Consider the following 20,017-nt stretch of genomic DNA (forward strand, 5'->3'; position numbering starts at 1 on the left):
CAAAAGAGTGTTCTTGTTTTCCACATTCCCTGAGGTATCCTAAGTCGCATGTTCCGGGTTGTCTAATCATTGGTATTTTTGCTATAGGACGAATAGCCAATGAGACACTGATGCTAGTCTGGTAGGGGATGTTGGGTACTAAGGTGAGTTATGGCACACCCTAATTCACTAAGGTCCTAAGTCTCTGTGCACAGTTCTGTGTAGGAGCAGAATCCCTGCAACAAGGCAACATTGGTTCCTGCAACTTCTCCTGCTGTTGAAATTGAAACCCATATGCCCCCAACCGACACCATCTCTCCTGACCAGAGACAAGGGGCAAGAATGTGACCCGGACCGATGTCCCTTCACTTGAATGCCTGGCTCCTGAGTTCTTAAAGCTCAGGGACATGAATAACGCACAAGACTAAAGAGATGCAATTGCAAAATCAAGAGCCGAAAGCATTCAAAAGACGTACCAACTAAAGTGGAAACAGTTCTGCTACTGCTGCCAAATTGCACCTGAGTAGTGTAGTACACAATTCCAGACAGCACACAGCACACTCCCCATCCCACAAACCACAAGTTCACATTTGAAAAAGGCTTTGTGAGTTCAACCAACTCTTTAAATTTCAGGCAATTCAGATTTTGTCAACCTGTAATTAGCCAGAGCTGTGTGGATGAAGTACATCTGCAGATGTAGTGTTTGTTTATGCATCATAATGCTCTTTCACTAAGGTCCTTTTTCACACTGAGGGACTATGATGAGAGCACACTGGTAATACAAAGAGAAATGGTGTACAGTGCCTGTTGCATTTCCTATACCCACCACAGAAACAGTTATGGCTTATGCAGAGTTTAAACATTCAGTACCTTAGCTACACTTTGTTTTTTTTGCTGAACTTTGTATACAAATGTCTTTTTCAGGGGCCTAGATGTGTCAGGCTACGTGGTAATTAGGGCCTTCATATTCGCAGATGGCACCAGGGACATCTTAAGGAATTTGGGGCCCAAGCATATTTTGGTGGCCCACAGTTTTGAATTTATGATCATATTACTGCTGTTTCATGCCCTCTTTGGCCGAGTCACTGGCAGTGCACAGACACACTCATCCAAATTCTAAATGTGTTTACATGTAATATTCAGGGATAGTAATGTGTGTTTTCAATATTGTGACACAGCAGCTATTTGCTAATTTTATTTCAAATAATCTCTGTGATATTCTCCCATTTCTCATATGTGAGGTCCTGATTTAATCTAAAAGAAACTATTTTATGGATGTTGCATGAAACCTAAAAACATTTCTGTCTAAAATGTCTGTAATAGACACACATATCACCAATGTTGAAAATAAAGCAAAGGAAAGTGGTATTTAAAACAATCTGTTTAAGAATCATTTAATGCAATCAGGGCGAGACTCTGCAGAACAGAACTGGTTCCATTAGGAGGCCCCCTAAAAGTCTGGGGCCCTGGCCAAAGCCCACTATGCTCATGCCTGAAAACGTCTCTGGATGGCATCGGCCTTTAATGGATTCAACAATCTCCCATCCAGTAATGGCAGCTTACGTGGCTGCAATCATGTCCTGGGGAAGGTAAAGGAGGCCCTTGCAGTAGGCGCGCCCAAGGATATGGCTCGATAAACATGATTCGGCCCAGAGCACTTAGAATCAGACCTGTGCACAGGCAAGGAACAGAAGATGAGAATGTACTGAGCATGAAAGGAAGTGTGAGGTAGGATAGCAGCCCATCGCAAAATGGTGGGCACGGAAATGCAAGTAGCAGGGTGGCCAGAAACAGTCCTGCAGGCAAAGGGGTACCAAACCCTACACACACAAACAATTTGAAAAGATGTCTTGCAGCACCTCACATTGGTTCGCAACTGGAAACCCAAAGGCATGTACATTTTAGTATGAAGCATCCAAATCTGCTCAAGCGGCATGTGAATTCGAACACTTAGTAGCTATATATAAGTTTGCTTTTAAAATATGTGCAAACGTTATTTGGCCAGTAGAAATTCATGTTTTTTTCCAATACACTCCATTGCCATAAAAGAGGCCCATGTGACCAAGCATACCCCTCCATCACCTCCTCCCCCACAAATGCACAAAAACATACTGACACCGGGCCCTCCGATGGAGCAAATTAAATGTGGCTGAGAGGCTCGAGTCTCACAACGCAAGCAGGCCGTGAACCCTAAATAAAAGCAGCCCCCACCGCAGAGAAGTAGAGAACATTCCAACTAGTACTCAGGCCAACACTACATGAAATGGTGAGGGAATACTACTATTTGTCTCCTTGTCTCTGGGATTTTGCAGCATATGCCCCATCACTTCCTATGGTGGTAATGTGTTTGGGAACGTGCTTCTTGACTTTCCTATCCTATCATTCGTGGCCAGCTGCGCGCCCGGCCCTCTAGCCTTGAGCTGGGAACATGCTGCCCATGTTCATGTATCCTACCCTTCCCCTGATACCTTCAGATGCTCCTGGGTTCGGAGCCGCTCACCCGGTCTTCTCATCACCCATCCTTTCACGTTTCACCCTTACTCCATCGTCACTGAGGGGGCCCCTGGAGGCTGGAGCATGGGGCCTATGTTACGTTTTACACCCATGTCTCCTAGACTCACCTGAGGCCTTCAGCTTCGGTACCAGGCAGCAGTAGACCGTGGCCAGCAATTATTAAATTATGACCTCCTGGTCCCTCTCAGTCCCTCATACCCACCGGCCATCTCACGTACAGTTTCAATTTCACATAACAATACCACTTAATCCTGCCCCACCCTATGGGTGAAGACCACGCAGCTGCCAGTACGCATGCACCATTTAGTTTGCGAGGCCAGTGAGCGTAACGTTAAAACTACATCCCGAACACGTCATGGACTCTGCTGTCAGCGAGTGTAGTATTGTGTGCGCTCCTCATGGAGGGAGCCCCATGAGAGCAGGGGCCCCCCACAAAACAGGGGCTGCGGGGGCCTATGTTATGCTCATTACCCTGTGGGTGCGGACCTCCCTGCTGCCTGATTTCTTTTAGATTCTGCTTAGTTTTGTTCTTTGGAGTTATTTTTACTCACTGCATTCTGTAATTTCCTAGCTAAACATATGTAAACCTTTTGTTTTTGTCCTATCTTCTTGCAGTGACATGTGACAGCACCTCCGCACAGGACAATGGTATTGTCACCTCACCCGGGTACCCCCTGGAGTACCCCAATGACATGGACTGTGTCATGGCCATTCTGGCTCCAGCAGGATACAAGGTATGTGCAGCCCAGTCTGGAAAGAGGTCTTTTGGCATCTTAAACACTTGCTGAAGATAAAGGCTGATTCAAATGTTTCTGTGTATACACGTGTCCTACATACATTTAGAAGCTGAAATGGAGGAGGAGGTAATGCAGCAGTCTTATCGTGTTACCTAGTGATGGCACCAAATAAAAGCAAAAGGCCTGAACATTTTTCCATGTACAGGGAGCATTTTAGAGATAAAATATAAATTTGCCTGGATTGCACCTTACTCAATAGTGTCTCTTTCTATGAACTACACCTCTTTTCTGTCATTTTTCTCATTTAGTCATTTGACAGCTTCCAAGGATCAGAAAAACAACAGTGCTGTGCAAATAGCAACAGTCTAACATACAAGGGGATGATCCTCTTGAGGTGTAAAAGGGGCGGGAACAGGAAACTCAAACATACATAACATGACCCCCCCCCCCTCAATCATGAATTGATATTTTACCTTAGTAGACGTGTAGTCCTTACGCGTACCCTGGGGCATTGAAGGCCTCTGATTTCTATCTTGGTGTGCTCTCCCCCACTCCTCACTCCATGTCACTCCTCAATCTATCAAGTTCCTAGTCTTTTAGCAGCATCTATATATAGATCCCTTATTCCGAACAAGCAAATAGCATCAGCACCTAGAACTAGGAAATCTAATGGAAAAGTGCAAATCATACAGTCTCTGTCTTCAGGTCTCTAAGCTTTAGATCCACTTCTGTGTGTTTGTATTAAATATTATAGTTCATAAGTCTGTCCTTGTTTTTCAAAACCACGTCAGTGAATTTGTGCCTACTCTGAGTTCATTCATATTATATAAATTAAGCAAATGAATGATTGTATTCCATATTCTAAAGTATGAGGGAAAAGCTCTCCCCTCTCACAACAGCATGGTGCATGACATGTGCAGCTACAAGATTTGTGAGGGCGGACAGGCATGGCTGATGCCCTCTGCCAGATTCTGGGCTTCAGTTCTGTTAATGAAGCTATGACTTTACAGTCCACTAGGTTTTAGCACAGATAGTGAGTATGTACTAGCATAGGTAACAAAGACTGAGGTGGTAGCTGAAAGGTGTATGCTGGTGGTTGAAAGGAGTGTGTTAATTGTTAGCATGTTTACTGCTCTAGTTTGTAGAGGAGCATGGGACTTGTTCTTAGAGGGGAAAGGTGTAAAAGAGGGTTAAGTTTGAGTGCATTTGTGTGTGCGTGCAGGGTGCTGGTAGTTGGAGATATGAAGGCGCTTGCGGTTTAGAGCAGCATAGCGCCTGTGGACATAACGAGTAGTTGTCCTGCTGCAGGCACCTTCATTCTGCCAATAGTCTGACAAGTGCACTAATAATTGGGTATGGCTGTGTTTGAAGGTGAAACCAAGGTTGGTGTTGGGTAGTGGTAAAATGAAAGGGTTCATGCAAGGAGTGCACTCTCTGGTGTGGAAAGTGTTGTGAGCTGGAAGGGCTGTATTTACAGTGAACCTGTATTTCACAGATCTCAATGACCTTCACCCAGTTTGATCTTGAAAACTTTCCTGGATGTGGCTCTGATTACCTGATTATCAACGATGGTGCCCGCTCCACATCAAAGACTATAGGCAAATACTGTGGCAATATCCAAATCCCACATCTGGTCTCCACCGGACGCTCACTGCTGCTGCAGTTCCACAGTGACAGCTGGGTGAACGCAGCTGGCTTCCAGGCAAATTACTCCTTCGGTAAGTTTTAGGGTAAAGGCGGGATTCAAGAAAAAAAACATTTAGCTGATCATTAAAATACAAAGTTTATGAGGTAGACCTTTGGGTGACTTTTGATTTAGGTCAAAGCAAATGAGACACATTTTGATAGAAGTGAGAGATTTTCCATCCGATAAAGTGGCGTTCTTAACTACTTCCACCTGGGTGGCAGATGAAAACCCACCATGTTTACGATTGTCTGCCAAGGTGACAGCATTTCGAAGTGGTTGTGTCTGCCCAGGTGCGTAGCTTCGGGGGGGGAGTTTGGGGTGTTACACCTCCTAATAAGTTTATATTCTAGAAAATAGTTGGGTGCAGGTGCTTTCAGTTGGGTATGTTGAGGTGTCTGCCGGATTTCACTAGGATTTGTTTCATACATACAGACAAAAACACAGAACACTCTCTCCATTTCTCTGTTTTAAAAGTCTTCAAAAATGTTCGTAGGTTTACAGTCTCCGCCGCTTTTGACACGGTGGACCATACCATCTTGCTCTCACGTGTCAGAGCGGCGGGAATCGAGGGCTCAGCCCTGGTCTGGCTATCGTCCTTCCTGAGGGACCGCACCCAGGCGGTTCGGTTGGGGGATTTCACGACTACCCCACTCCACGTCACTTGTGGTGTTCCCCAGGGTTCCTCACTTTCTCCTTTACTCTTTAACCTATACATTTTTCCTTTAATCTTTGCGCTCCAGCAGCTGGAGGTCACCGTATATAACTATGCGGATGACCTCCAGCTCATTTTCAGTCTCTCCTCTTCTCCCCACTCTATTTCTAATTTCCAGTCTATTATGATTTTTATCAGGGACTGGATGAACCACAACCATCTCAAATTGAACCCGGACAAAACCGAGTTGGTTCTCACAGGTGGTTCTTCCAGTTCCTGGAACTCTCTTTTTTGGCCCCCTTCGTTTGGCCCTTCCCCCACTCCTTCCTCCACAGTCAAAACCCTGGGTGTTAAGGTGAATAACCAACTCACCTTACACTCACAAATTAGCTCTGTCGTCTCCTCCTGTTTCCTCACTCTCCGCACTATTCGCACTGTTTCTCTTTTCTTTTCCCCTCTGGCACTTAAACTGATCATGTCCGCTCTGGTGATTTCGCGGCTGGATTACGCCAACGCCCTGTACAACGGCATCCCTGCGTACAGCCTGCGGAAGCTCCAGATGGTTCAGAACCAAGCGGCACGATTGGTGTATGGTCTTTCGCGCTCTCATCACTCTACACCCCTCCTTAGGGAGCTTCATTGGCTCCCTGTCAAGGAACGTTCCCTTTTTAAAACTGGTTGTATGATTTTCCAGGCTCGCCAGGGGTCTGCTCCCGCTTTTATTTCCTCCTTGATCAATGAATATGCTCCTGCCAGAGAGCTTCGATCATCGTCCAAATCTCTCCTCCAAATTCCGCGTTACAAACGAAAAAAGTGGGGAGGAGCCAATTTTTCAACTCTGGCTCCCACCTTCTGGAACTCCCTCCCCGACCATTTACGATTTGCCTCCCTTTATCCTTCCTTCCGCAAAGACCTTAAAACTTTTTTGTTTAAACAAGCCTTTTCTCTGTAAATTGTGCCTCATGTTATTTCCTGGGCCAGCCATCCACAGCTCCGTTTTGCTTAACCTTGTCTACACAGTGCCAAGAAACCGCAGGGTGTATGCTGCGCTCTACAAATGTTTTAAATTCTAAATTCTAAATTCTAATATGGCGTCTTCCCTCATTTATTACCCCTACCAATCTGCATTCTTCTCCGTTTCCATTGGCCATTAACCGCATGCGTGCGGCTGCGATTTTTGCACTGTGCGGCTATTTACGAAAAGCCGCGTTACATGACGAGCTGAGCTTGTCATGAGCATGCGAGCGGCGCAACTCATGACGAGCTCAGCTCGTCCTGCGCATGGAAGGGGTTAAGCCTCTCTCATGCGCCCTGGTCCGTATATATTTAGGTCGAGCCTAAGGCGGCAGCGAACATATGCTGCTCGCTTTGCAAGCCATGCAGCATTCAGTATGGCATGGAAGCTATGTGGTAGCTCCACCCACTCTACACCCATATTTTTCATTGGCTTAGGTCTTAAATGCTGCCTTCTGATTGGTTTAGGTTTGTTAGTCCCTCTGCATGACGGCCATGTCGTCATTTGTATCCTCCCATGGCTACTGGCCCCTTTACTTCAAACACTATTTTTTTCACCTGCCGGCTTCTCGGCCACCCCACCCCGCACTCCCGTTAGTACCTTCTCGCCCGCCCGCACTTCTGTTTCCAATGTAATAGGTCTTGCGTAAATGGGAGTCCTATTGCATTGCAAATTCTTGTTTATAAAGTCCTTTCTGTGACATACGGGGCAGATTTGATAACCTGGCATGCCTCTGTTTGCACTTGCGTCTCTCTGGCCTTTCTACTGTTCTGGTTACTTCCTGCTGCAGGCCCGTCGCTCGCTGTGTTCCAAAGGGGGCGGGAACGGGTGAGTTGGGAGTAGGCTGTAGTGGAGTTTGCGAGTAGGGGAAGGGGTTTCAAGGGGAGCTCGTGACAGAATAATTTCCTAGTGAGGTTTGCATAGGGACGTTCCGAAAATTGTTGCAGTTGGAAATCTAATAGTTGGCTGGTTGTAGCGCCATGTTAAAGAGACCTGGCATTTTGCTTTAGCTACCTCGTTCACCCTTACCTCAATGGTTCCTATTCTGAAAATGTATAAAGTTGCCATTTGGTGGCACTGCAGTCTCCGTTATTTAGCTATAATTATCAGGTCCTGTCGTAGTCTTAATTTCCACCGCCCTAGATACCTCATCGACTTGAACCGATTTTCTTTAATTTTTTCTCCCAATGAAACTGTTACGGTTTGATTCACAGCTAACAGTTCTCACTCAAGTGAACTCTTACAATACATATTGAGCTCACTGGGTTTTTGAGGATAAGTGTGGCTATGTAACCAGTGCTGTGTCGTAGTTGTGCTCCAGGATGTGAGACTGCACACTGCTGAGTTAGATTTGAAGAGTGTTGATGGTAAATTAAACAGTCTATGCCTGTCTGCAAATTGGGGGAAAAAAACTTTCAGAATTTACTTTTTACTTGTCGAATATAATAGCACTGGCTATTTCCTCTTGATTCTTCATCATTCTTTATTTTTCACAGCTCCCATGGCAGGGTCTGACCACTATAATTTTTCCATCAAAATTATCGGACCTTTTACCCCTATCCTTCCACTTCCCAGGGTAAAAGTGGAGTTAAATGTATTTTACTGTAAATTTCTGGATAAATATTTCATATCAAATACTTATTAACGTGTTTTTATAAATCAGTACTGTGATTGTGTCTTTGTTTGCCAATCGATGCTTTATTGGTCTGGTTTACCAAATTGCAGGAGCACGCATGGACCTAGGAAACATGGCGTGGCTGACCACATTCCGTCCATCACCTTGTGTGTTTTGCTGTTCACCCTATGTGGGAAGGGTATACCCAGACGTGGGTCCCGTGCTCACTTCGCCACTGGAGTCAAGCTATCCTGGCTGAAGACGGCTGATAGCCAGAAACCGGTCCTCGGTAGCTTGTTTTCGGTCCATGGAAGACATGGCTTGGCAGTTCGGGCTGGACTGTTCCCATGAGGCACAGGGTCAAGACTGATTTGCATATGGACATGTCTGAACTGGGGGGACGTGGTGAGCAAAATAACGATGGATTAAACCCAGATCTGTGCCTGGGGGTGAGTGTTTTGCCAATGTGCAACATTCCGTCCATCACCTTGTGTGTTTGGCCATTCCTTCACTTTCAGGAGTTCAAACATATTGGAATTGAACAAGGGGAAATAGCACAGCATTTACAGAGGATTGCAGGTTGTTAGTGAAGTAAACACCAAAATCCGCAGGCTGATTCCATAAAACTTAAAATATGCAATAATTAACGCGTCCAATAAAATCTAATCATCTCAATGTTGTATCGAATGTGATAATTATTGAATTCAAATGGGCCAGCTCGTAAATCGGCCCTTTTTGTAATGCATGTATGTTAGCGAAAAGGCTGCTTTAGCATTACAATCAGTGGTCAAAGGGTATAAAAATACTTAGGAACTGTAATCCAAAGTTCAAGAGAAGATCCCGGTGACCGGGTCAGTGGATGTGTGAACCTGGTCAGCGACATTGCTGAAAGGGGTGTACAATACTATTTTGTTTTTTGTGATGTTTTCTCTTACAGAAAAATGCATACAAAATATTTGGGGCCAGATGTAGGTAATTTCTATTTACCAATTCCTAAATACCGTATTTTACCAATTCGGTATTTAAGAATTGGTAAATAGAATGTAGGTAAACAATCGGTACATTTTACCGATTCGGTAATATTCTTTATTACTGATTCGGTATTTACCGAATCGGTAATAAGGAATACCTTCCCATTCATTCCTATGGGCCTGGAGGCCATTCACTATTACCGATTCGGTAATAGGGGGAGCATATTCAAGGGTGGCAGGGTGTCTCATTGACACCCTGTTGCACCCCTGAATCGTGCATGTGTGCACATGTGGCGCACATACATGCCCTAAGGGCATGTATGTCTGCCACATGGCGCTTTTAAAAAAGTACAAAATTGCTTTCTTAAAGGTATTCTGTATTTACCACCAACTTGTAGTTGGTGGTAAATAACGAATCCTTAAACCAAAAATGCTCCCTACATAGGATTTAAGGATTTGGTAATTTACTGATTCCTTAAATTAAGGAATCAGTATTTTACCGATTCATTAAAATAACGAATCGGTAAATGACCGAATCCTTAAATCCAGCCTCCTACATTGCAAAGGGCTAAATAGCGGTCGGTAACGGGAAATGTACTGATTTTCGGCCGTTACAGACCGGTATTAGCCCACCTACATATGGCCCATGGTCCCTGTACCTTGGAAAGGGCTACCTTACCTTGACTAGAGTCAGTGACATTGAGGTTATGTAAGGTCTCTGCAGTAGGAGCTATAGCCCACTGGTCTGTCTCATAATTGGAGCCAGTGACCAGTGTCTCACTTAAGCCTCTGCAGTACATACAATAACCCACCAAACATTCTCATTGGGATTTGCATTTGTGGCCTGCAGAATACACTCAGATCTCAATTATAAGTTTTCAGATATATCTGAATCTGTCCCCTACAGACTATCTGGCAGATGCATCAAAGTTATGTTTTGCGAGTCCTTAATAGCGAATTTTAAGGGATCGCTATTAAAGGATCGCAAAACGGGATGCATGTAGGAATCGCAATGTTATTAGCGATTCCTACAGATTCCTTATTTGCGATTCGGTAATAGCTAATCGCTAATAAGGAATGGCTTTCCCATTCATTATTAGCGATTAGCTATTACCGAATCGCTAATGTTCCGCTATTTCAAGGGTGCCAGGGTGTCCAAAGGACACACTGGTGCACCCCTGAAATGGACCTGTGCACAAATGTAACACACACACATGCCCTAAGGGCATGTGTGTGCGCAACATGTAACTTTGAAAAATGCACAAAAGTGCATTTTTCAAAGTTTTAGCAAATTACCACGAAGTTCAACTTCATGGTAATTTGCTCCCCCTATTAGCGAATTCGCTATTTTTTTGGGTTTCATGCATTGCATTTAAGGAATCTCATTTTGGGATTCCTTAAATGCAAGAGCAATTTAAGGAATCGCTATTTAGAGATTCCTTAAATTGCGATTTCTGCATTTGGGATGATGCATCCCAAATGCAAAAATACAGGGAGCAAACGGGCAGATTCTGAGAATCTGTCCGTTTGCTCCCGGTATTTTCTTTGATGCATCTGCCTGTAAGTGCCCTAATGCTCTCTTTCTCCATGCCACTTCACTCTGTTGCTTCCCCCATCCACGTTCTCTCTCAAAACCAGTAATAGCCGTTCAGGAATAGTGTAGAAAGTCTTTTTGTAAAAAAAAAATGCTTGAGAACATTATTCGCAACACTTCCCACCCACTGCCTTCTTTGATTACAAGTGAGCCAAACAGTGTGAGCGAGCTACAACTTAGCACTACACGCTTCACCCCACAAAAAGAAGGCAGAGGGAGAGCAACTTTGTCCTATTCATGCTTTTCCGCTATTCACTAACCAGCTAGTATAGAAACCTATCAGGATCAGCTTACCTTAGGCTACGCGCAATAAAGAATCTAGCACGGATTTCAAACATGCATTCCTGTATCACACTGCATGGCCCAGTGTGTAGTAATTGCATAGCACTTTAATTGCTGGAGTGCAGGATAATGTGCTGCATAGCTAAACGCGTATAAGGTCGCAAAGGCGAGACCTATTGGCTATGCCAATGCTTGTTACATATGTCAGCGCCATTGTTGGGAAATCTGAAGCTCACTCCATGTTTCCTGCTGACCAAGGTACGCCCCTGTGGCTAACATGTGAGGAGCTGCTTTGGTGGAGAAACATCTCAGTGCAAAATCAACCAGCTCATGGGAAATCTTCAGATTTGCTCCTAGAATGGGGTACACTGATAGGGATCACTTTAGTACTCTTTCTGAAGAGCTGCGGGATAGCACAGCATGTCTGGGACATTATATATCCCTTTTAAATAGTGGTCCTGCATATACATGATACCACCTGATGCTATAACTAACTTGTTCCAATGAAAGTTGTCCATTTGAACAAGTTAGTTCTAGCATCAAGGGAAGGAGCACTCGCCTCAGAATTAATCCTATTTCACATACATCTAGGGTGCAAAAACGAGATAATTTAGTTAACATAAACTGGCTCTGCTTTACTGCTTGTGAGTGCAAGAAGCTGGCTTTCCATGTAGTGCACCAAAATGAGGTACACTCTGTAGAAAGTCCAGGCTACCCTTATTGGTTTACAGGGCTTTCATTAATAATTCCAATTGTTCGCTTTGTAGTATGTGGGATAGCTGTGTAGGCTTATCAGCGGTTAGTGTTAAGCCTTTTTTGTACACAGAGTGCAAAAATGAGATACACACTCAAGAAGAAACGGGATACAAATTTAGAAAAATAACATCGATTTTTATATAATTTTAGACACCAACTATATCGTAATCGGGTAAGTACTTTAGATGTTTTAGATTTTTACAGAAAAAAACAATAGGCAATGACAGCGGTCAGATTTGAGGCATGAGCCTCGAACGCGGTCATGTTATCCTATTCAAGTTCAAGTTCAAGTTCAAAAGACTTTTATTCAAATTTTATAAAATTCATAAAAGTACCACATTAAAAACAGTTCAATTACATAATACAAATTTACAAAGTTCAAAATTATTAAAAATCTAATACAGTTCTCATAAGACTATTTTCAGGGGTTTTCCATCATTTTGCGTACACATGTTATAAGTCTCAAAAAAGTGCTAGTGCGATAGATTAATTCATCAGTGTCCAGGGAAAGTAACATTAAGTAAGACTCCCCTAATGAAAGGGGTCTGTGTTTTCTAAAATAAGGAGTTAAAAACCAGTTAATATATTTTAAAGAAAATTTACAGAAGAATAAAAAGTGCAAATCATTCTGTTTACTGATACCATCACACGGACATGGATTGTAATCTGTTGTATGCTGATAGCCCAAGGGAAAGCCCAGTAAAAATTTTACTGAACCCGCCCTTAGCCGAAACAGCAGTGATCTCTCCCAGTTAGTCATGGGTAGGGTGAGGTATGGTACAAGTGTTTTCCTGCTTAAATCATTCAACATGTAACTCACAACAGTTGATTTAGGGGTTTCCCTTTCCAATCGTTCAGAGTTATAAAGTGCGTACAGTGCTTGTTTAACCTCAATTTTATCATTTGGTTCAATCCTGCTTGGGTCGGAGAAAAGATCTTCCCTGTTCACGGAACTCAGTGTTTTTAAGACTCCCGCAAGCCAGGGGATCGACATGCCATGGTCACATTTGAGACAATCTTTTATATTATTTTGTGTTAAAGTGGCTGAATTATTCCTCCAGACCCTGATCCAGAAAAGAGCTGGTCTAGATCTAATAAAATCACGTACATAGGGGAATGTAGTTCCTCGTGGCAAATAAATTCAGAAGTTGAGATTGGGGCACCCAGTATTTTCCTGCAAAATCGACCTTCCTCTCGCTGGATACTGGGATTTTTTCTCAGTCCCCAAACCTCAGCCCCGTATGTCGCTACCGGTAAGCACTGGAACCTAAAAATTTTTTAAATGGCTCTAGTGGCACCTATTTTCTTTGGGCGCGACAAACTCAGGATGGAGTTGGTGGCTTTCGAGAACTTGCCCATGGTGTGGGCCGTATGCCCACTCTATGAGCCGTTCGCAGCGAAAGCCAAACCTAAGTACGGGAATGTAGTTACAGATTCTAGTTTATCTGTCCCTATATGTATGGTGTTGAGCTTTCGTTTTCCGGGTCCACATGGCATAATAAAAGATTTTTTTAAATTGACGCGCAGGTCTAAGCCCTCCATGTGTTGGACAAAACCTTTAACAAGTGAGCGAAGGGCATTTGTTATCCTATTCATTTCATAGGTACACTTACAGATGCCTTGCAGGACTGTTTTTCTTGGCCAATGTCCAAGAAAACACCAACAGTTCAAGTTTACCTGCCCTGGGGTATCCGGATGCAGAGCTACTGTATGCAGTGGTAGCCCTGAATGCTATACACTAAAGTCAATGGGGAAAAGTACCTGTAAGAGAAAAGACTGCAAGTTCAGACTGGGGGACCAGTCCGACAGAACCCAAGGGGTGGGGAAGAGCTCCTAACCATCTCAGGACCCCAGAAACAATGTCAGGTTACTTGAGCCCGGGCTGGGGACTCGGGGGCAGACGTGTCTTTTTCAGCGAGTCGGTGAGTTAAAGTTTCTCATGTTTCTTGGTATACCTGCAGAAGAGGTGAAAGAAACACAGCAGGGCCATTTTCAGTTTGGCATTATTCTCTCTCGAAGACCTCGATGTGCAGGTAGGTTTTGGTGGCAGTGGTGTTCCGACTGAACACAAACAAGCCTTGGTGCTTGCAGCTAACTCCGGTACTCAGGGTATTGGTGCGGGCAGCTCATAAAGGTCCTAGCATCTCCTAATTAGGCAAATTGTGACCTCAGGGAGCAATTTATGGAGTGCTGGACCACATGGCCAGCAACATGGTGAACCAGGTAGATGCCAATTGGCGCCTGCAAGGGTATGGCTCCTCCAGCCCAAGGGCAATGCAAACTGGTTGTCGAAGTGCTGGGCAGTCTTCCAAGAATAAGCGAGGGTGCACAGAGTTGGATGTGCCTGATCTATGCAATTGTTGAGGTTCCATTAGTTAGGCAGGGTTTGGTCATTGTCAGGCCTCAGTTCTCGTGGTGACTGCTCTTCTTTTGTCGTGGTTACTTCTCTTCTTTTGGCCACTTCAGTTCCCAGAAAGTTAAATCTGAAATCCTGGTGTCAGGGGGCCAACTAAATACTAAATTTCGTGGTGTTGAGAAGAGTGAGGGATAGCAGCTAATGGGCTACATAGTCCTGGCGACACTACAACCCATATATAACCACTTCCTTTGGAGAGTGGGCATAACCCACTAGCAGGACCTCATGCCCGCTCCCCTTGCGACTGTCCTCCTGTCCTGCTAGCCAGCAGTCCGCTACCCTCTGCTGCCTTCGGTTTTGTGTCTCCTCTGCTTGTTTTTCTGCCTCAATTTTGCTTTTTGCTTCTCGTTCTGATCATTATTGAGTCTCTTTCTTCTTATTTCGGACCTTTATTTTGCCTTGTTCTGGTCGTTTCTTACCTTTATTCTGCCTCTGTCTGCTTGCTACTGCCCTCTATTTTGCCTCTTTATGCTAACTTCTGACCTTTTTTCATGTCTTTTTCTGGTCGTTTCTGACCTTACACTGCCTCCTCCTGTTCTCTTACGATCTGTATTTTGCATCTTTCTGCTCATTTCTATCCTTTATTTTGCCTCTTTCTGCTAGTTTCTGACCTTTATTCTGCCTCTTTCTGCTCGTTTTTCACCTTTATTCTGCCTCTTTCTGCTCGCTACTGACTTTTATTCTCCCTCTTTCTGCTCGTTTTTGACCTTTATTCTGCCTCTTTCTGCTCACTTCTGTCCTTTATTCTGCCTCTTTCTGCTAGTTTCTGACCTTCTTTTTGCCTCTTTCTGCCCATTTTCCCCCTCTTCCCGCATTCTCCTTTCTCCCGCCAATTCTCTACTCCCACCACACAGCGCCCTGCCCTCCCACTCAGGACCTACTTAATGGAGGCCGCAGCATGACCCGATTGAGCAGGTCCTCGTGCCAGCTCCCTCTGTGATGGTCCTCCTGTCCAGTTTGCCCGCAGTACAGTACCCTCTGCTGCCTTCAGTTTTGTGTGTTTTCTGCTCTTTTTTCACCTCTTCTCTGCTCGCTCCTGCCCTCTATTTTGCCTTTTTCTGCAAATTTCTGACCTTTCTGTTTTTAACTTTATTCTGATGTTGCATCCACAGTGCCCAGATACCCCTAGGAGTGACAGTACTCCGCTATACAAATGCTGATTGATTGACAGAACCCAGTCCCAGAGTTCCTAAATCCACCAAAAACAAGATGGTGGTACCCTTCTTTCGTGGAGCACATTATGTAGCCCACCCTAGGGATGTGACTAGACTGGTGGTTCAACACGCCTACTGCATATCTATTTTCCCACCTGTCCTGCTGTAAAATGGGCCTCAGGGCAGTGGGTGGCATATCCCAGGTCTGGGGGAAAGCCGGGGTTGCATATCAAAGGTGCTTTGAAGCCGCTGGCCTTGATATGCTAAATAAATAGGCATCTGCTGGAAGAGGTGTGAACACTTTCCTCCAGAGCAGGCATTGTTTCTGACCTCAGAGAGCGCAGGCTCTCACCTGCAGGGGAACAAAAGCTGATCTATGTTGGCAGGCTGGTCAACACCAGTCAGCCAGCACACTAGACACTGATAGGTGTTTCAAGCGGCCCCTCCAAGGTGCCCTCTGGGTGCATTTCATAATAAATCTGGTACTGGCAGCAGTTCATATATATTAAGACAAGATGTTTAAAACCAAACACCATAGGTTTCAGTAAAGCCACCATGTAGCTGGGAAACTCATAATGACCAGTGCCCAGTACATATACTAAAGATGGCTTCGCTATTCACTTCTACTATATAGGAAGTGAACTGGACAGCACAGGGGCATATCTGCTCATATAATAGAATGCACCCTGCCTTAGGGCTATAATGCCTGCTGTAGGGGTGACTTACATATATCATCTGCATTAACGTTAGCACGGCACACAGTGAGTTTGCCATGCCATGGTTTCACACATGGTTTCACCATGTCACGCAGCCTGCAATGTCAGTCTGCATACAATTTGTATGTGGGTCCCTTAGGGTGGCATAATACATGCCGCAGCCTTTACCTACCTTCTTTAGTGCCCATTCCCTAGGTACCAAGCGTACCATTTACAAGGAACTTACAGGGTTGCTAAAGTGTGTACCAATTGTAACACAATTAGACCATTTTACCTTGTTTTTACGAAAAGAGCACTTGCACTGGAGCCTGGTTAGCAGACTTTAATGCACTGTCAAAGCCGAAAACAGGCACCTAGTACTTCTAAAGGGGGCAATGAGTGGGGAGACAACTGCAACATTCCAGTTTCCCACAGTCTGAACAGGTGGCTTTTTTGTGTAGAGCTAGGGGCTTATTTAAGAGAGCCCTGTATCACTTTTGCACCACGTAACGTAGTACATGCGTGACACAGGGCTCTGAATCTGATTTAGAAAGCCACACAAAGCCACCCTGCTTGGCTTTGAGTGGCCCCTTAAATTATGAGTAAGGCAACGCAGCGCAAATTGCTGCATTGCCTTACTTTGCTCTCGGGAATTGTTCGATGAGCGTTTCAGTTTTTTTTTCCATGCAACACCTAAGGATTTTGATTTTGACCCAGATTTACCAAATCATGTGAACCTTCGGAAGCACCAAATCCTTACGCCTCCCGAGATGAGGCGCAACAAGGAGAAATATGTTTATTTCTAATAATTATTTACTCTTTTCCTGTGTGAGGAAAGCACATATTAGGATTGTTTCTGTGCAGGAGGGCCCCCGTTCAAAACAATCCTGGGTGCAACAGAGGCATCCTTGCACCATGGTGCATGTGTGCCTACGTTGGTGCAAGGCTGTCGATACGGCACCAGCACAGGGAGAAAGGACAGGAATGCACTGTATTTCAGAAATACAATGCTTTCCTGGCGTAGGGCAGTGCAGCAGGGTGACTTGCTGTGCTGCCCTATGGCAAAATCCTATAAATAAGTGCATTAGCCCTTTTTGAAAGCTATACGTTTACAACGCCTATACCAGAACAGCATGGAAAAGTATAGTTTTCTCAAAATGTAATCATTAGCATTGCTGTCATAAACTTTAACTCTCTTAACAGAGTGAGGCAAACATCTCTCTGGTAAATACTTATCTGCACCCGCCTGTGTGCGACAGAATCTACACCGGAAGAGATATTAATTTAGACCAATTTCAGATTATGGGGCTGACATATCAAAACAATACAGAAGGTGATCTAAATGTAGACTTTCATCATTTGCATGAGTTCTAAATAGTGAATAGGAGAACAAACTTTGTCTAGCAGCGCTGCAGCTAGATAATTCAAAGAAACCCTGTTAGACCTGCCACAGTTGGTGGTGTTCTTTCAAACATATTGTGGTAGCCATCCAAACATTTTCCCTTTCAACCCTCCTGTTTTGCTAAATAATTTTTGTTAGCTTTAGGACTCTGTGCACTTTATCACTGCTAACAAGTGCTAACGTGCTTGTGCCCTCTCCATAAAACATGGAACAATTGACCTACAGCTAATGACACATTTAATTCACTTGAAAGTCCCTATTCTCTTGTAAGGTATTTCCATTTGTCTTGCCTATCTTCAGAAGGCCTGCAAAGACACATAAGAAAGAGACAGATTATATACCTAGGCTATAATGGCCAGATTATTCATCCTGGAGACCAAAAAGAGCCAGAATAAAGAATTTTAGGATAATTTGAGATGATTTGCAAGCAGCATGATTATCCCTCAAAAAACCTTTATTATGATAGAGATAGGGGAGAGGAGGGCTGGCATTATATGTCTAACAAATACACTTTAAAAGCCAAGATACCACCAATACCCCATCATGCGCAGCAGTTGGCAGTTACTTCAGTTCTTTTTTCTGGCTCCCTCTAACATGAATCTGGAGCATTGAGCTCGTCCAAATTTTGCCTTTTTCTTCAAAATTCTTAATTTTAGTGACTACCTTTTTATTTGGCTTCTGTCTGTCTCTGGCTTGTTTGTCTTTTTCTGGGAGAAAAAAAGGCCAAGACAGATCCTCATGAGGTGTGTATAATATGCCTCCAAGAAGATCAGGTTCCTGAGTCTTGCCATAACTGTAGAAACTTAACAATATGCATCCCGGGAACACAAGAGAGGATCCGCCTTCATGGGACAGAGGAGCGTAGAAGACTACAGTCACAGTCTGAAGGTGGGACCTCAGGGCAAGGAGAAGGTCAGACCTCTACCAGGCCTCTGCCATCTGCCTCTGAAGGGAGTACCAGTAAGAAAATGGCTTAAAAATGCCATTGGTCTCAATTGACGTCGAGAACATCGACGTTAAGGAGAGGTATGGCACTGATCTGTACTCTGTCTATCCCCGGTTCCACATCGAGCAAACACCACGGATCAGGCTCGGGGCCAGGATTTTCGATGTCGAGAACTACTCCATCGGCCCACAGGCTCTTTTGATATCAAGGAGTCCATTGAGGTTGCCGTTGAGACCCTGATTGATGTCGAGGCACTGACGAAGATCGACGTTGAAGCATACTCGAACGTCAAGGCATGTTCCGGCTCACCGTCGAAAAGCAGGTCAACGTCAAGGCATCCTGGTTCGTCAACGTCGAGAACTCTTTTGACGTCATCCAGGCAACAGGAGGCTAGAAAAAAGACAACTTGCTTCCACACCTCCCCTGATTCGGAGTACCTTAGAGAATATTCCCCACCTTTAGAGGTCCAGCCATCTTCTCCACCTCCTACGCCACTGTATCCTCCACCATGGTCTTCTACTCTGCCTACTCCACCATGCCTCCAGCTGCATCAGTCACTCAAGACACAGGGCCCGATTCACAGAATGAACTTAAGACTAAATCCTTAACTTACTACTATTTGGTATTCACATAATGCACTTACTACTTTCGGGATTCACAGAGTGAACTTACTACATTAGGGATTCACAGAATAAACGTACTACTTTCGGTATTCACAGAATAGATTTAAGACTACTAACTCTAAATCCAAACTCGGGCCGGAAATTCTGGCCCGGAGGCGGAGCTTCTGGCTTTGGGGCGGAGCTTGCGGCCCGGAGGTGGAGCTGGCGGCTTGGAGGCGGAGCTTCCAGCTCGGAGGTGGGGATTTTAGCCATGCTGAAATCTCCACCTCCGGGCCGCAAGCTCCGACTCCGGGCCGGAAGCTCCGCCTCCGGGCCGGAAGCTCTGCCTCCGGGCCGCAAGCTCCGGCCCCAAGCCAGAAGCTCCGCCTCCGGGCCGGAATTTCCGGCCCGAGTTCGGACTTAGAGTTAGTAGTCTTAAATCTATTCTGTGAATACCGAAAGTAGTAAGTTTATTCTGTGAATCCCAAAAGTAGTAAGTGCATTCTGTGAATAGTAGTAAGTTTAGGATTAAGTCTTAAGTTCATTCTGTGAATCGGGCCCACAGATCTCGATCCAGGTCGCGCCATCATTCCAGACACCATCCTCAAAGCTCAGGGCACACTTCTTCATTTTCCAGGTGATCCCATCACCCCATCATCATAATCATTCACGTTCTTGGTCAAGACACATGTCCTCCACTTCTACTGGACGTTATACCCCAATACTTTGTGGGGCACATGCATCATTGGTTTTTGCATTCGCAATCGGTGCGAATCGTTAAAATCGGCCGTTTGCGAATGCAAAAACCATTTTTGGGATGCATCAAACTTTGTTGCACAATTCGCTTTTTTTTGCACTTCCAAAAAAAGCGAATGCATTTAAGGAATCGCATTTGTGCGATTCCTTAAATGCAATGCATCATTTTTTCTAAAATTGCGAATTTGGAATTTGGAAGTGCAAATTAACACGAGGTTGAACCTCGTGTTAATTTGCGAAAATG

The 20,017-nt window shown here is 44.6% G+C and overlaps 1 protein-coding gene across 1 annotated transcript in view; it reads left to right on the forward strand.

Moving 5' to 3' along the window:
- Nucleotides 1-20,017, forward strand: part of LOC144826359 (astacin-like metalloendopeptidase) — a 182,056-nt gene that overhangs the window by 154,420 nt on the left and 7,619 nt on the right. The window contains exons 12-13 of the mRNA XM_078684687.1: nt 3,109-3,227; nt 4,726-4,948. Of these exons, the coding sequence (XP_078540813.1) occupies nt 3,109-3,227; nt 4,726-4,948 (342 nt within the window). The remainder of the gene's footprint in view (nt 1-3,108; nt 3,228-4,725; nt 4,949-20,017) is intronic.

The sequence above is a fragment of the Lissotriton helveticus genome, chromosome 3_2 (assembly GCF_964261635.1).
Source record: "Lissotriton helveticus chromosome 3_2, aLisHel1.1, whole genome shotgun sequence".
Classification (NCBI taxonomy): Eukaryota; Metazoa; Chordata; class Amphibia; order Caudata; family Salamandridae; genus Lissotriton; species Lissotriton helveticus.